The 18,634-nt window shown below is 40.1% G+C and overlaps 1 protein-coding gene and 1 long non-coding RNA gene across 14 annotated transcripts in view; one reads left to right on the top strand and one right to left on the bottom strand.

Annotated features, from left to right (window-relative positions):
• The window catches only part of LOC109202267 (uncharacterized), a 712,495-nt gene that overhangs the window by 350,722 nt on the left and 343,139 nt on the right, over positions 1 to 18,634 (bottom strand). The gene's annotated exons all lie outside the window — the stretch shown is intronic.
• The window catches only part of atp2b2 (ATPase plasma membrane Ca2+ transporting 2), a 128,009-nt gene that overhangs the window by 53,726 nt on the left and 55,649 nt on the right, over positions 1 to 18,634 (top strand). For 4 of the 13 annotated variants that reach the window (XM_019359304.2, XM_019359303.2, XM_019359300.2 and 1 more), the window contains exon 1: positions 3,083 to 4,229. In XM_019359304.2, the coding sequence (XP_019214849.1) occupies positions 4,031 to 4,229 (199 nt within the window). In that variant the 5' untranslated portion in view covers positions 3,083 to 4,030. Of the gene's footprint in view, positions 1 to 3,081; positions 4,230 to 18,634 lie in introns of those variants that run through there. The other 9 variants (XM_025907250.1, XM_025907247.1, XM_025907248.1 and 6 more) reach the window with 3 other exon arrangements.

Raw genomic sequence — 18,634 nt, 5'->3', positions numbered from 1 at the left:
ACTGTCCATCACAAATGTAATTAATATGCCGGTTGTTAAAAACAGAGCATTTTTCTGAGTTGGAATCACTTTCTGTAATCAGCTTCACTAAAAGGGTGAACACATTTGTTGAGGCGTAATGTCCGAGTGGCTTTGCCATCGCCGTCTAACTCTATAACTTCAAAAACAGCTGGAGCTCATTAGCATGCAGCACTGGAGCCTGTGGAGTTACACAGTGCCTCCATCCCACAGATGCATATTCACATGTTGGCAGGGTCTCTCAACACCATTCTGTGACAAGGTCGTGTCCTGCTGTTTCCAAGCACACTGTTGTGTCATTGTGTGACTTGTCCCATCATCACACTTGAATGTACACCTTGCTCACTGTGTTAGTCTGGCCAGTTTAAGCAGGTATATCCCTAGTAGTTTATTCCCATGGCTGCTTCCAAACAGGAACAAATGTGCAGACAAATGTCATAATGTCCTACCGTCTGTGGCTGACTTATAAATAGGGACAAACAGGGCATATTCAATGACATTATAAAGCATACAAGTAAAAAAGTAGCTCTGTTATTTTTTAGTTACAGGTTGCACTTAAAGTCTCAGCAGCCATCACTAGGAATGTGTTTTAGCTGCTTCTTGTTCACTGAAATCACTATGGATACACCTCATTAATGACAATTTATAGCACAGATTTGCTCCATTGGCCTTTTACATGTACAAATTTGTTGCTTAGTAAAAAGGTGAACTCTTATAGCCTTAAATAAAAGGAATTCTGTGACTAAAATTGTGATTCAATAAGTTTTGATTGTGTGGCCTCATAATTTGTGGGATGGACTGACAAGATATTGACCAGCCATGCTATTAGTTTTTTTGGGGGGCTGACTGTGCTTTTCGGTGTGATTATATTATCTGAATAAGCCAAGTGTCTCTGAGGGCCCTCAGACAGAAATTATTTGCAGTATTGATGTTGTGCAGTACAGATGATGGATAGACAGTATAGTCATTGCAGCATTGAACCAAATACAAAATGGTGCTTTGATTCCAGATCCCCCCCTGAGTGGGTGGGTGGTGATAAAGGGCAGCTGTGAGGCAGTGGTTGACTTTGAATAATAACATCAATGATAGATAGATAGATAGATAGATAGATAGATAGATAGAATTCTGTTACTCCACCATAAACAACAGATATACACTCGGAATAAAATGAAGAGTAAAATTAGCACTTTAGATCAAGACACAGAACATCTAATTGGCATATACACAATATATACATTGAAATCAGTAGCACTAATGAGAAAAAGATCTGTGAGAATAGTTATGCAAAAAGGCAGCAAATTATATATGTAAGAAAAACAGGATGTTCAGAAAGTATAGTAAAGGTACACAGTGTATCTGTTTTTAGTTTTACACATAGCGATTGTACAATGAAACCCTAAGAAAGAACTGAAAACAACTATGAACACTGTGAAAACTAAGGCTACTTTGAAACACAATGAAAACTATGAGAAAAACCTGTGAAACACTATGACTAAGACTGTGGTGGGAATAACAGATGACCTGACAATGACATACAGAAAACAGAGGACTTCAATACACAGGAGGTGATTTGGGGAAGTGGGAACACATGGGGAAAGCAGCTGACTGACATGAACGTAATGACGGGACAGGGGAAGTGAAACTAAATACAGTGACAAAGGCACAGTAGACTCCTCCAAAATAAAACAGGAAACATGGAGACATGGACATGACACGAACTTGACAACAAGAACCACACAGACATGAAACATGACAGGTAGACGCACGAACAAAAAAAGGATACATAAAAACTCAAACACTGGGTCACACGACCCAGTACCATGACAGTGTTAATATGAAAGGTAAAAATAACTTCTTAAAACATTTATGGCAGCAAAGCTGAATGTGTTTGTTCAAGCTCCGCCTTTTTTGTCTGTGATGGATGTTGTGGAATGGGTCGTGCATGATATAGAGCAGTTTCTTCAGTAACCTCCTGACTCCCCGTCTCCAGGTTTTGACCAATGGTAGTTCTGCCTTTGCGAATGAGTTTATTGATCCTGCTGGCATCTCTGGCACTGATGCTGTTCTCCAGCAGACCACAGATGGTACTTGCAGCCACAGATTGGTACCCAGCATCTTGTTGCATAGAGCGAAAGATCTGGGCTTCCTCAGAGAAAATCGTCCGTTCCTCCCCTTTATGTCAACAGCACCAGTGTTCGTCCACCCATCCAGTCTACTTATGAAACGTACCCAAGTATTTGTAATGCTGAATTCTTACCTCGTCACCTGTGAGGATTAAAGGATTGTTAGAAAGGGTACATGCTACCACATAGAGTCTTTGGATGAGTCAAAGTCATCCTGGAATTAGAGTGAAAAGAGATTCTCTTGTTACAAGTGTATTTTACTTGCCACTTCAAGCCAGGAGGTCCCTAGTTGAATAAAACAGGGATGCATTAACAGATAATCAGCAGCCCAGATGAGAGCAAACGCCCTGACTCCCATCCTGAGGAGTTTCTAGATTAATCTAGTCAGGATGTGACCAGCATGTGGCATGCTGGGTCACTGATGGTACTGATTAAGTCACTTAAATTATAACTTACAGAGTATTCTGTATATATCTCTTGTCAACATATTATGCAAATTGTTGCTTTTTGGTTTATGTAATACAATAAAATAAAACATAAGCAAACAAGGAGAAAATGAACTACATGAGCAGTCTGGGTGAAATTTTAACCTCGTGTGGATGTCTGTTTCGAGCCCTGGTAATCAAAATACTTAAGATCACCAGATGTCTGTTAACCCTTATTTAATGATTACAGTCATCATTGCTTTTAAATGTAAATGCAAAGAGAGAGGCGGGTGAGGCAGAGACATTGATTCAGTTCATTGCTGCAAAGCATTATAAGACAACAGGTGGAGAGCAGTGTATCACTGAGGCAGAGTGACTGCATAGAAAAGGTCATATACTGTAGTATGAGGAAGAACGAGTGGTGAGATAGCAGCAGCGGCAGCAGCTTCACAGCTCAGCCCATCCTCCCATGACAGCGCAGAGCTACGTTCTGCCTCTCCGCTTTGTCGTCAGAGCAGCCCCAGCCTCCCGCCCGCGCACAACTCCTCTCCGCTCTGCACCAGAAAGGAGCATTCTCCTCTCTCCCTCGTTTTCATATCCTCTCCCTCTCTCTCTCTCGCTCTATCTCTCTCTCTTTTTCTGTCAGTTAGTGTGTCCTCAGAATGAGGTTAGCGGCACCAGCAGCAGCATCAGCAGTAGATAGAGACAGCAGAGGAACAGTTACTGCAGCAGCCAGGAGAGGCTGTCCTTCAGCCGTGCACCATCTACCGCTGCATTCACCCCTGCCCTGAGAACGCAACGCTCATCCCTGTGCTCTCTTTCTGTGCCTCTCCCTGCTCCTCCCTCACCTTCTGTCCTCCTTGAATTCGTCTCTTGAATTCACCCCCCACCCCTCTATCTCTCTTCCTCTCTTTCTCCATAGCAGTGATGGGGGAGACCACCATGTAGAGACAGAGAGGCAGCGGAGGCAACAGCAGAATAGCAGCAATGGGAAGCCACACATGGAGCGGGTCTGGACTGCAGCCGTGGTGAGCCTGAGACCGACAGGACTTGCATCTACCATCATTGCCCTTCTCAGGACCTGACCACTGGGGCTGTCCAGTGCTTACCTGGATGCTCCCCACTTGTGTTTTTTCATCCCCTCCTCTTCTCCTCCTCTGCTGCTCTCTCTCCTCTTCTTCTTTTTCTTCTCTGGTGGTTTTTTGTCTGCTGAAATCTGTCTTTCCTGAAACAGAGAAGCTGCTCATCAATTTATCCCCACGGATTTTTTCCGCTTTTTAATCCCTGTATCTGCTTACTTTTCTTTGAAGAGATTTTTTTTCCCCTTTTTGTTGCTGTTGCCTCATTCACACCTATTTTGGATTTTTTTTTTTCTTGGAAGAGACTGAGTTCTCTTGTGAAAGCTTTTGTTTGATCTATAAGCAATAAGAAACACTAATCTAACTGACTTAACTAGCTGACATCATGGGAGACATGTCCAACAGCGATTTTTATGCCAAGAACCAAAGAAACGAGGGCAACCATGCAGCAGCCTTTGGCTGCTCGGTCATGGAGCTGCGCTCGTTGATGGAGCTGCGTGGAACAGAGGCGGTGGTCAAGCTCCAGGAGGACTACGGGGGAGTAGAAGGACTGTGCAAACGACTGAAAACCTCACCCACAGAAGGTGAGTTACCGTGCTTATTTATGCATGTGCGTGGTTGTGAATGTGAAAATGCATGCAGTGGTATGTATTGTACCAAAGACCATTTCTTGAATTTGTCCTCCTATGCAGACTGCAGATTTCCAGTATCTGTTCTGTATTTTTTTTTATTTCATGGATTACCATAACCTGCTCTATGGATAACCTGCTTCTTTGATACCAAAATCAATGATAAAAGCACAGACATGCAGCAACCTTGTAAAGCACCTGGAGAAATGCATAAGCACAGCATCAGCAAAGTACACATGGGAGGGAGTCCCGTTTGAGGGGACTAATGAAAATTCTTCACAGCCAGCTAGTGTTAGACCTGTTTAGTATGCACAGAAATCTCTGTGGACAGTTTAGCCCCCCCTTACTCCCCCCTCCCCCGCAAAAGCATCCCACCCTCCCTTGTCATTCTCTTTTTCAGCCAATTGGCTATAGCCTGAAGGAGCAGGTCGCTGGAGCAACACGGTAGAGATTTTGGCCATGTGGGATATGCTGTGGTTCTTGGGCATGAGAGAAATGAGAAGGCATAAAAATATCCAAATCCTAATCTGTTTCCTACTTCTTATTTTTAATTAAAAAATAAAACAGCAAGAATTTACATGCAGATGTGCTTCTATGGTTTTACCCTAGTGTGCGTAGCGTGTTTGTTCTTACAGATTTTCATTTAAGAACATGATGCAAAAATCCATAATGGTGGTTCTATTTCTGTCAGCCCAATCACTTAAAGCAGTTTTTTAATGCATACCTAACTTAGCTTTGTCATCATAAATCATTCATTTAAATATATACACGTCTAGTTATTATATTTCTATGCATAACTTGCTGTCTTACTGCATACTGAATTTTTTTTTGGTTGCATAATCCCCCACAAGCAGAAAAATTGGCCTCTCGAATAGCTACACCAGCGTATTGAATATTTATAACAGTACTTAAATCATCTACCTCCCCCAGACATTGGGATAATTGATCAGTATTCGTGTAGTGTCACCAGTGTGACATCAGAGGTAGCCTGTAACGTTATAGGCTGATACCCAAAGAAGATTGTGTTTCCTGATTGTCTCATTTCTGACAGACCATTTCTAGGTCAACTCATGGTTACGCCCACTGGCTATAAGAGTAAACTAGATAAATTCAGGGAAACTTGTTATTATTGCACAGTTAAATAAATAGTGAATAAATATTTAAAAAGAGGTGGATTAAAACAAAACTGAACACAGAATCAGATAGAACACCGATTCTTACCCTTCAGTTTTCTCAGAAGCCTGGTTCCTTGATGTATACCTACACCTGTGATGTAGTGGCTGACTGGGAGGTGAAGAGCTAACATTTCCTTTAGGCAGCCAGCTGGTGAATGGCATGAGTCATTCAGGGGCTCGATGGGCTGTCAGGCTACAGCTTGGTTTCCAAGAACAGTTGGTATTGAACTGCTTGGTGGATGACCTGTTTTCCTTCAGATAGGAGAGAAGACTGTTGGTGGATACGACTGTTTTCTCAAGAGACAGTAGAGACATGCAGAACGTCAGTAGGTCCACCTTGGTAAAGAGCAAAGAAATACGAAATAACTCTAGGGACAGTGTTACCCCATGAGGATCGGGGGGATGGAGAGGTGCTCAGGGGATTGGAGTAGGAGGGTCTTTACCCAGAAGAAATTATTATAGTACGGAAGCCACAATATGCTCAAAACACCACTGTAACATCCATAAAATTGCGAGTGAGCTTTTCAGGAAAACATGACCTCACATTTGGATAAAATTCCCTAACTAGAGAAGAACCAGTAATGCTGTAAAATATTCACTATTAAAAGGTTACGCTTCAGTTTATATTATAGTGCCACTTCTTTAACCTTGTGCTGAATATCTAATTGTGGTGACTACTGCTCATCACCATATTTGCAACATGAGTAGAAACAATGCCTGCAGTGTTACAGTGATACTCAAATTAAATTGAATTTGAGCTAGCAATAAAATTATCATACCAGACATAAAATTATAATTTCATTTTCCCATTCTCACGAGGATCATGATTACATGATTGAATATTACATTTTATCAGTCAACTAAATACTAACCCAGGATCACAGCCTGCAGATGTGCAATAACACACAAAAAAATTTAAACTAATGTAATAAAAAGAGGGGACTTGTAATCATCAACATATTGTTGTCTACACCCATACTTAATTACCTTAAAACGGTAGACAAAAGCAAATTAATCTGCTCAAGGAATAATTACATATGCATCTCATTTAAAACCTATGAAGGTCTCACATTAAATCACTCAAAACGTCTGGCATTAGATTATCGCCTTCAAATTTAGAACTCCATGGTCCTTCAAAATATACTACTTTCTGCTTGATATACCCAGTTTTTACAATAAAATAGATAAAAGAAGTGGAAAAAAATACATCTTTGTGGAGCAGTTAACAATATATATGAGTCACGTACTGACTGCATTACTTTAAATAGTACATCACATCAAATGTGTGCACCATTAATTATTAATTCACCATACAGTATGTGCCATTTAGTGGATTTACTCTGAGTACTTCAGCTAAAGGAGGTGGTCCCGTTTCATATTTATTTATTACTACTTTTAGCTGCTTTTAGGGGTCACCACAGCAGGTAAGTCTGAATATTTTTGGGGCAGATTTTTACAGTATATACCCTTCCTGATACAAACCCTCATGGGATTTGTGTCTCCAGGGATCTTTCATTTGTCAGGCATATGTGTCAACCACTACACTATGGACACGCTATCACATATATTTTAGGATACACAATATTTATTGAAGATTTTTAACTGGTCAGTCCATTTAACAAGTCATTTTTCCAGTTAGGGTCTGAGCTCTATTGCTAACAAGCAGGCTGTCTTCTCCCTGGTGCCTGGTTAGGCTTAATTGCTTTTGATAAATTAATTGTTTTCTTTGACAGGATCAGTGACTAAATTTAAACTGAGTGGGTGGGTGGTGCAATTGTATATTAGAAAATATATTATATTATATTAGAAAGATGATCCTGGTAGCTCTTTCAAGTTATTTTATAAGGCTTGCCGTCATGTGTGTTGTGTAATATGAATGTGTCCCATGGGGCTGTGTTAGATCATAACAGACCCTAGTGTTACATTGTTTCTGTGATGATTCATCCTGTATTTGGAAACAAATTCCCGGGTCTTCAGGTCTGTGTGACAAAACCAGGTGAACACCAGTCAATCAAGCTCAAAAAGCTATGATTTTCATGCAGAACAGATCTACCAAACTGGCGGACACGTCATTTAACCTACAGCAACTCTTCAGCAGTAACCCAGTTCTGCAGTCAAACCACCAGAGTCGCACACTCTTAATGTACATAATTCATACAATCACTATAAAATCAGCACATACAATAGTTATATTTCTGGGAAATACACTGCATTAAATTTTAAATTTCTGGGTTCTCCAGTTCTTAGCCTTCAGAGGTTCAGTACCTTTACCCAGGATGTAGTTACCAAGAAGGTGAGTGTAGGAGTGAAGAGCTAGCGTTTCTCTCAGGCAGCCAGCAGGTGAATGACATTAGTCATTCAGGGGTCGGATGCGCTGTCAGGCTACAGCTTAGTTTCTGAGAAGATATGGCGTGCGGCCGACCAGCATATGACCTGCTTTTCGGAAGACAAAAGGAAAAGGTGTTTGGTGCGAGTTGACTTGCTGGTTTCATAAGACACAGTAGAGAGCTGCAACACATCAGTAATCCTCCTCGGGAGGAACGAGAAATCAACAGAGAGAGCTCAGCCATTCCTCGAGGGTCTGGATGATAGAGAAGTGCTCAAAGCATTGATGGTTTTTGATGCTGAGAAGGAGGGTAGGAGGATACTTAGGCAAACATTTGCAGGGAAGCAGCTGCAAATATAGATGGGATTAGGGCCCACATTTTATAGACAGTTTTTCTACATTGCAAAACTACAATGGTAATTTAAATTAAATTAAGCAATAAATACTAATTAATACATGAGAAACTTTGAAGATGCAACAATAATAGTAAAATTCAGATATTCTTTTTTTACACAACCTGTTATAGCTTCTTTGAGTCTGAATAATTAAATTTCATTTCCTCAAACTCACACCTTCCCTTTAAAATGCTTTTCTTTGCCGTGCCTCATTTATTTATCACTGTTACCTATAACTCTCAACCTCTGCTTGGACACAACTTCTAGAACTACAGAGACAGTTTCACACATGTTTTTGAATCCTAACTAACTAGCTGCAAACCTTAACTGCACTGCAATTGTGTATTTAACAGGATTATGCTTGCAGCTTGATCATTTTAATACCACGACCTCATGTCTACTATCCACCACTTTTTTGCTTCTTCTTCACTCTACAAAAAGTTAATAGAACTATTTCAAGCTTGCATGGGTTTGAAAAAAGCTAATCTGGTTCATTTTATACAGACAATGTCAAGTTGTTCAGGTGTGAGGGTGACATTTTTCAGTTCAATCATTAGAACAGAATTTGCGTAACCAAATGGGATCTTTAATTCAGGTCAAATGTAGAGGTCTGTGCGCTTAAAAAACTACGGAAAGAAGCTAAATTGCAAGTGGCAAACAAGAGGGATATTTGACGATCGTGCATCACGCTGGCTGGCTGTTTTCCCCACCCTCTGTGCTAAACTGTTATCTGTCTGCAAGAAAAAAACCTGCAGATCTCAACATATTGAACTGACCTTTTTAGAACTGGTAAAATGATTTGCTCTCACTTTGCAACCGTGCCATGGATATCTTCCCGCTGAAGTTGTCTTACTTTTTACCTGCCTTTGTATGTCCTGTCTTTATTTGTCCTTCCTACTTCCACCAAGCTTCCTCCTAATCAACCCCCCCCCCAGCTGCCCTTTATCTCTGTCTCCCATCCCTATCTGTCACCACACCTTACCTCTCCTCCCTCTTCTCTTTTCTTTCCTCTGCTCCCATTTCTATTTCAGTGTACTGGTCGGTCGCTGGTATCCCAGTGGGCCAGTGTACAGCGTAGCCTAAATAGACTTGCTCTAAATCTATAACCTTCATCATCTCTGTCTTCCATTCTCACTTCTTTTACTAAGTTAGCAACAATACAATAATGCTGTAAAAGTAGCTCCAAATTTTTAAACTTGTCTGTGTCTCTAACCTAGTAAAATATTTTCACGTAATATAAACTTAACTTTTTATACTTTTTATTTACTTTTTATTGATATAAAAAAAGACTTAATTTCATTTTAAGCAGATTGGCTTTCATAAACCACAGAGCATAGTAGGCTTTGATGAGTAAAGAAAATGACTGTAACTGACTGAACACAGATCCAAGAAGGGGACTGCTCCTGCATGGCCTTGTGTGGCAGTAATACCAGCGGCGCATGGTAACCAGATGGCATATCATGCACGTTGCCTGCACTTCTCATGGGAAAACTTGGTTCTTGAGTAAACAGTTCCATCTCTAAAGTGAAAACTGAGCTTATTCATCAGAATGTAATTTGAAACCAGATTTGGATTGCCTCCTCACACAAACACACAAGTCAGAATTAGGTTTACACAGCATCAAAATCCTTGCAGAGGAAAATCCACATTCCACATTTTCAAACAACTCCTTACACTTATTTAGATGGTAAGTTATTAAACATTATATAAAAAATATAAATAAATATATAAATAAATGCAAAAGGACATAAAAACTGCATGCTTAGTATCACCAGTCACCAGCATGATTATATTTCCACCCTGTTTTCTGTTGTTGATTTAAACTGAGAATTTTTTGAGTTTCATGCTCATTCCCATTCTCTTTTTTTCTTTAGTGTTGTTGTCCTTCATATCTGTCCTTGTTTTACTTTAGCGATGGACATAGCTACCATGATGTCACCTTCTGGTTTTTGAAGTCCTGTTTTGAAGCTTTGAGATGAGCCTTTTTGCTTTTGCCATATTGATCCAGATATAAAAATATCATTTTTTTATGCAGTATGTTCTAAAATCAGTGGTTAAGAGTAGAGATGGACCGATCCGATATTACGTATCGGTATCGGTATCGGACATAAAAAAGTGGTATCGTGCCATCTCTAGTTAAGAGTAGCCGTAAAAGGTAGCCGTTTACATTTTCCCGTAGATTTCTACATAGCTGGAAGTATTTATGCAACCACAGCTATCGGCATATGGTGGCCTTCAAATCGAATGCAGGTGAACGAACGTGCATGAAATTTGCATTCTTTCTAATGGCCAGTAGGGGTTGCAAAAAGATGAACAGTTGTTTGGAAGTAAAGGGAAAATGAGACAACTCACTGCTTTTTTATACCCCTGTTAACACTTAACTGATTAGTTTATGGTTTCAATCACTAGTTTCATGTCGTATTAAATACACGATTCATCACTTTTGTAAATGATGGTCTCCAGTCGAGTCAAAAGACAGGGTATGCCTAAGGATGGGCTTAACATTTGGCATATGTTTGGCTACAGTACAAGCTGTCCCTCAGTTTCTCAGTCAGATCCTCTCGTCGTGCAGTTTGAAAACCCAAGATGACAGCAGCCAAACTGCTTAGCTCGAGGCTTTAAAATATGATTTCACTAACCGAGAGGTTCCATCTTTTATATACAGTTTATGACTATATTACAAAGGCAAGGCATTTGTGTTAAAAAATACTTACTGTAAATATACTTATAAAAATACTTAAAAATACTTATAATATCATCATAATGTGTTTCCACTGCAGAGACCACTAATCCCCTGAAAACAGTCACACAGGAACCACTGGTTTCTTTTTGTACTATTCAGAGTGCTGTACTACTGTTACTGCTCCTAATCATGCAACTCTACACACTTTAGTCCCTATGTTCTGTACTGTTACTGTAATGAGGGCTTTATAAATTCTATACATAGCCCAGGAAAGTGTTTGCGCCCCTCATCTGTCATCTGCTTTTCTCACTTCCTCTTTTTCTTCACCTCTCCTCTCTCTTTCCCTTCTGGGACTGCAGAGTTCAGTTGAAACACACCACCTGTTCTCCCATTTCAGCGTCTTTAGTCCTCATTCTAATGCATTCACTCCCATATTCTCTTTGTTTTCCTCCCTGCTTGTGTTCTCTTCACATTTCAGTTTGCATTCTGACATTTCTGCGCATTCTCCTCTTCTGATCGTAACCTCCATTATTCTCGTCTGTTTGTCCCTCATCACACCTTTCCTCCTCACCCCCTTTCTTGTCCACCCTCCCTCCATCTCTCCATCCCCGGTGTTCATACTAATCACGTCCTCCAGTCGCAGCACCATGAGCACGTTCCCCTCTGACGCAGTCTATTTAATCTCTGTCCCACAAGGGATCTCTCACATGGCGCTGCCGTCTCTTTAATAAGGACAATTTCTCCTGCTCTGCTCCTCCTCTGCTCCTCTTGTATCTGCCCTCCTCCTTGCTCCCTCCTCCCCTAGTGACTCTGTAAAAGGGCTGGAAGAGGTAGGGAAAAAAAAGAGAGACGGAATGAAATTGGAGGCAGGGAAGAAGGGAGAGAGAGAGAGATGGCTCTCAGAGGACAGATTATAAATGATACACAGCCATTTTGCTCTGTGAGAAAGCAAAACCACACTGTGGGCAGACACGCACACGTAGACATGTACACCACTACTCACACAGGTGTTCTGCAGTGTAGTAGCAGTGACCTTGAGGCAGACTGAAGCAGTAATCCGGCACAGCAGTCAGTCACTGCAGTACCACTCTATATGCGGTATTAAGAAAGATTTACACTGGTGCCCTAATGAGTGGTTCATGTAATACTTTGGATGTCATGAAAAAAAAAGTCTGATTTTAATAAAGGCTCATCAATAATTCATCAATTCTTTGCAAATTAGTGTTAAGCAGTAATCATAAGAACACAACGTGGGCTTGCTACAGTGCACCCACAAACAAAACTCTCTCTGGTGTCTTTTTCTTGTATTTTTGCATGTTTTTTCCCCTTTAGCTCAGCTGTTGTGAAATAGTGACTAGATAACAGTAAAATTAAATTATATAGCGCACGATATCGTACATAAATTCAATTATTAAAAGATGACAAAGTGTTTTTAAAGGATCCTAGACTGTCAGGAATGTGACATGAGGAAAAAAAATAACCTTTCAGCTTGATAGCGTACTGAAACACGAGAAGTCAGCTACCCCACATGCCATCAAACCTAGAGATATAAAAGCTTTGATGGCTTGATATAAAAGAGAAACCCATAAAGGTTCACCCTGGCAACCTAAATGATTCCTATTAAACTTTGATAAAAGATTAGAAAAATTGCTAGTGAGAGCTAATAAACCATTTGCATGCCTTATTACAAAACTAGTGCAAACTTTTTTTAATTCGGTGTAATAAAAAAGGACTAACAGATGTTAGGGAACAATAATAATGGCTGGTGAATCTTTCCACTGCACTAGGAAGTGCAATCATTTCTCAGAAGCTCAGACTATTATATTAGGCTTGTATCGCTGTTCCTAGAGAAGTACAACCTCAGCTACATGGAATTGTTATGTAAGCGAGTGGCCTCCAATGTATACATTAACCGTATACTTTATTATTGATTTTCCGCATAACAAATGTGCTAATTTTGGTTTGAAGATATTACCAGCCATGTCAGCGAGGTGAGTCTGTGTTTGTTTTCATGGCAACGTGTGATCTGTGACGCACCTCCTGCAGGAACTACAACAGAAATGGTTTTGGTGACTTTGACAGGTTTTTATATTTGTGTGTCTGGACAGATTTTAGTCAACGTGATGACTGCTGTGAAAGGTATAGTCAAAATGAAGGGCCACTTAAAAGATGGGTGCAGTCTGACTCATGAGCACTGAATAAAGGGTAGCTGAATCATGTGCAAAGAGGCAAGATTACACTCATGTTCCTACTTTGGGTTTAATTCATAGTTGGTTGTGGTCTTATAATGTGCTGCAATATGTATATATTTAAAGTATCTATATATATCCCCTTGTTGCATATGTGTGCAACTCTCTGATGAAATCGCAGCTTTAGAGGGACTGTCAGAAAGATACACACACAGATGCTGGGCATGTCCCAAGAGATGCCTGACTGAATTAAGAGGACAGCTGCCAAAAACCAGACTCTACTGGCCTGTTCCCATGGAGCCTGGTGCTGACTCATGACAGTATACAGTATGTCTGTCTGTGTGAGTTTATACTATAGTGTACAGATTGGCACAGCAAACATGGCTGAAGATGTAAAATTTCTTTTTAGAATCCAAAAAGTGACTGTAAGCTAACCCAGTGCTAATAAAGAACAAGACATGTGCTTAATAAACTTTTACTTGGAAATTAATTTAGAACAAACTTAGGTGTCCTTCCTTATGGATATAACCTTATATTGGATCGTGTCTTTATTTGAAAAATAATTTATTGTGTTTGCTTAGAGCTATTAAGCCTATTAAGTCTGGCTTTGTAGAAGTATTTTGATCTTTGTCCTAGGTTGCTGTTGTATATCTACATGCAGTTCTTGTCCGCTGAAATGTCCTAAATCTGAAATGCTGGAAGTCAGAAGTATCTGTATAGGGAGTTGACAGGCACGGCAGTGCTTTTAGCTGGATATGCAGAGTCCGGGTGTATAACCGGCTTGTTTCTCTCCATGTCAGCTCTTTTCCTGAGTTGACCTCTCTCCTCTCTTTTCTCCCGCTGTGGGGCAGAATAAGGGTGTTACCACTGCTGCCAAACAGACAGACAGCATTTCCTTCTCAAGGGCACATAAACAGATAGAGTCTTGAACCAGATCCAGCCCTGCCTTGCTCAAGGGCACAGAGCAGCTGTCTCTCAGCTTTGAGTTTACCAGTAGTTGAAAACTGTATAGCAAGCCTGTCACATCAGAAAAGACAAGCACAAACAAGGAGATAGAAATAAGCTTTTCTGGACCTTTAAAATGTGTCTGCCTGTGCCATACCCATGATCATAAAGCAAGCAAAAGCTTAATCTTGCCTATTTTCAAATTTTTACAAAACCTTATTCGATGCATCCCTGTAAACTCTTGGAGACTGTAATGATATTTGAAACTATTTTAGGAGATCTTATTAACTTAAAGAATTTACTGAAAATCCTTTCAGTAAATCCACTTATCTAGCCGTTGTTGCAGGTGTTGTTGGAGACTCTCCGAGCTGTAAAAGGCAGGTTACACCCTGGACAGTTTGCCAGTCCACTACAGAGCTCACACAGAAACAAATGTTCACGCTCACATCCACACCTACACCTACAATTTAGAATCACCAAATTATGCATGTGTTTGGACCGTGGGAGGAAGCCTGAACACCTGGAGAAAACCCACGCAGGCACAGAGAGAACATGCAAACTCCACACAGAAAAGCTGGTTCAAGGAGTTTAGTTTGCCTTTTTCTCTGTGACAAATATTTTACCGGTATTTAATTATTTCACTGCAGAAGCAAAGAGGAGGTTTCTGACACAACTTCCAAGGTGCAGAGAGAAGAAGATAAAGTCTAAAGGGGTCAAAGATTCAGCAGCACTCGTAGCACATTAAAGACCTTTATTATGTTCTTTATTGTGTTATATGTACTTCAAGTGCTGCAGTGTTCAGTCAGTATGTCTATATCGCTGTGTAAGTTAGAAGCACAACAACAGGTGTATCTATTTGTGCAGTAAAACTGCAGTAAACAGGCCCCAGTTTTGAACTTCTGGCAGCAATTTTTTTTTTTTTTTTTGATGGGAAAAAGAAATAATTAAACATATAAAGCAGATGTCTTCATTTAATAAAGGTCATTGAATAGTGATGCAGATTCAACATTTTTTATTTTATTTATTTATTTACTGGGGCATTTCTGTGTGTGCAGTTCAGATGTTCTCCCTGTGTCTTCCTTCGGGTGCTCTGGTTTCCTCCCTATGGATAGACATCTATAAGCTGTAGGTTTGGATATGAGAGTGTTGTCTCTCCTTGTGTTGGCGCTGTGTTTGGATTGTACCCCCCGTCCCCTGTACATGTCACTAGTCAGAAAGTGACTAGTGACATGTCTGGGGGGGTACCCTGCCTTTTGCTCTGTGACAGGTGGGATTGGCTCCAGCCTCCTGTGACCCTGGATAGATAGGATATTTAGAGGATGGATGGGTGGATGAATAGATTATAGCTTAGCATTTTAAAGCATTGTTTTGGCTTTCTAGTCCAATTTCCTGCACCTAATGATCAGAAAGCCAAACTGTGTTTTTTCCCTGCGCTTTCAAACAGACAGATGATAAGGGGGGCATTAGAGTGTGTTGATTTCCCTTACCTGTTATGACTATTTCATGACTCTCTCTGGTAGTTTGAATTTTAATAGCTGTCCCTATTGTGTCCGGAGCTTATCTGAGCCCCTGGGCGAAACCAGAGACTGACACCCAGATGGGAGACAGCAGATAGACCACTGTCACTCTCCCTTTCAGCCTCTTGGCCCTGGATGCTCTCTCTTTTCACTCCCAGGGGGGGAAGGATCGTGGATTTGTGTGGGCGTGCATGCACTGTGTATGTGTGCAGTTAGAAATGTTGGAAAAGCCCTAATGACAGAATAAGAGACATCAAGATTTTTTTTAAACTAAATTCTTTGAGTTTAGTTTAAAATAGTCTTTAAATTGTCTTACTATTCATGCTTACTCTTGTATTCTTTGAACACAAGAGTAAGCATCACTGTCTTTGTATGCATGTTTTTCTCTTTCAATTTCCAATATATACTGTTACACCATTTTATAAGCTCATGCATGTTTTACATAATCAAAATGCACTTATATTTCTGCTATTATGAATACAGCAGCTCATACATAACTGCATTCACTGCCTGGTCATACAAGAGTGGAGTAGGCAACAGGTGTGTTTCTTCCATGCATGCATGCATGTGTAAAGGAGAAAGTGAGAAACAGATGGAAAAAAGTCGGAGAGGTTTTTTTGTTTTTTTTACCGTAAGTAGACACCTACAGCTTTTATTTATTTGATTGTCTGTAAGGTACAAAGAATACAGTAGCAATAACATTTCATCAATAGAAAGCATGACTGACTTTCAAAAAAAACATAAATAAATAAAAAGCAAAAACTCAGTAAATTTGTGTTAACTGGATGAGCAAAGAAGAATGAGGGCTGCACGGTGGATTGATTGACTGAATAAATGGTTGAATGGTCTGGAATTACAGGATGAAGTTACTGACCTCATTACACTTTGCCCTTATCACTAAGCAGTTGTGTCTAAACATGCTCGCACACTCTCATTTTCCCTTACAATGCAAACACACACACACACACACAAGCACACACACACACACACACACACACACACACACACACAAAGGCTGTAAACAGATGTCTCATTAATGTTGTGTTCACATCCAGGGCACTGGAGCCAGCTAACTTTACAGTACTTTCAGGTGGTGGAACAGATACACTGTTGACTAATAAATTCAGTCAGGCACTTGTATTTTTCTTCTGGTTTTTCACTTTCGGTGGATTCATTTTAAGATAAGTTTCTACAATTCCAAACTTTTTTCTGTTTAATTCTGAAAATATTTTGAAAGCTAGGTTCAATGCAGCATCTCTGTCCGTTAGATGCAAACACGGCAGAATTGTTAAGAATGAGATTGCGCAGAGATCTTAATATGATGAATCATGCAGCCCTAATGTACGCCCCCGTTTGTGGTGTGGACCTCGCCCGTGTGCATCATTTTCACAGAATAAATACCCGTGTAATGAATTTTGAAAGGAGCCATATGAACTGCTTATGAGTCACAAGGAGCCTGCTCCCCACCCCCCACCCCTACATTTGCTCTCAATGTGCTACTTTTCAGGCCTCCAAAAAGATTTTCGAAGAGGTGTAAATTAAACCTCTGGGCATTCAAATTCTGTGATATGAGCATCTGTCGCTTCAGTAGAGAGAAATACTTCATGATTGATTTTCTTGTCATTCTTTTGAAAATGCTCTGCACAAAAGTATCATTATGGAGCTGTGTATACTGGCTCAAAGCTTTAAATTAAATATTCAATGCTTTATTTATGTTTTTAAGCCTGTATTTTTGGTTCCATGTTCATTCAATTGTCACTACATTTTCTTCCAGCATTTACGCTGATATATGCTGCAAAGTACGAATGATAAGTAATTATCAGTTATCCTGCAGAGTGCCTGGTGTGCGTGTTTTTGTGTATGTATGTGTTTGTAAGAGAGCGCGAGCTGCGAGCTGCGTTGTCTCACTCCACTCTGCCATTTCTCGCATGAGTCAGACTTATAGAGCACAGTGCCTGACAGCAAAACTCACCCACTTGTACAGCTGCCCCCACAGACTCTCATGCACACACACACATGCACACACAGTCACACATTAGTGAATATTTTATTTTCGGCATTGCAACATACATTTAATTTTGGTTGGTGGGACACTGCTCTGCCATTTGAGCCTTTTAGTTATTAGCAATTTATGTAACACCGGGGACTAAGTAAAGATTTAGCATTTTATTTGCCTTTGTAATGAAAACCTTTAAGACCAAGTGAAAATTGCATTTGTAGTGAGCTTGTATGTGAGCTTGTAGTAGCTAAGTAAAAAAAATCACCTCAGCTGTGTAAGATGTGGATCACATTGTAGATGTCTAAGACTAATGATTTGACATTTGGAGAAAAAAACACCACAGTAACTTAGCTGAGTTGTCCATTAGTTGCATGGCAACCAGGCCCAGTAATAACCCGACTAATAAAATGTTGAAATGTTGTATTTTTTCATATCTTAATCAGTGAATTTTAGAGGCACTGTTAGGTGGATTTAGTTGCATTTGGACTGAGCCAGTTTAGCTTTTGCCCTCTATTTTTAGTGTTAGTCATGCTAAGCTAAGCTAACAAGCTACTGACTCTAGCCATATATTTATCATATATGTATAGAACTGTGCAAACATAAATGGAAATACAATATATAAGGCAAAAAAAGAGTTTGTAGGTTTCTAACTACCCTGAAAGTCAGTATTTGGTATGGCCACCTTTAGTCTTCACCACAGCCTGAACTCTCTTAGTCCTTCTTTAAGCAGCCTTCAGGAATAGTACTCCTGGCTTGAAAGCTCTTCTTTGGTTGTTGACTGGCTTGTGTTTTGAAGATGATCGGTCAAGTTGGTTCCAGACTGCTTCAATAATGTTTAGGTCTGGGCTCTGAGGAGGCCAGTCCATGACTGATAGCGCTTCATTGTGTGTTTTTCTATTGAGGTACGCTTTTAGTCCATTGTTCGGGATAATTGTCACGCTGAAAAATGAATGGTGGATCAAAATGTTGAAGACTTTTCCTTGTTCACTTTTGACAAGATCCCCAAGACCACTGATCTCAACAAAGCCTACATTGTGTTTTACAGATGGCTGCAGACACTTACTGAACCTCTCTCCTGACCTCCTCCATTCTGATTATAATTTTATCTTGAAGTTTCAAATTTGGATTAGT

Source organism: Oreochromis niloticus, linkage group LG5 (assembly GCF_001858045.2).
Source record: "Oreochromis niloticus isolate F11D_XX linkage group LG5, O_niloticus_UMD_NMBU, whole genome shotgun sequence".
Taxonomy (NCBI): Eukaryota; Metazoa; Chordata; class Actinopteri; order Cichliformes; family Cichlidae; genus Oreochromis; species Oreochromis niloticus.
This window is presented reverse-complemented; position numbering and strand designations above follow the sequence as displayed.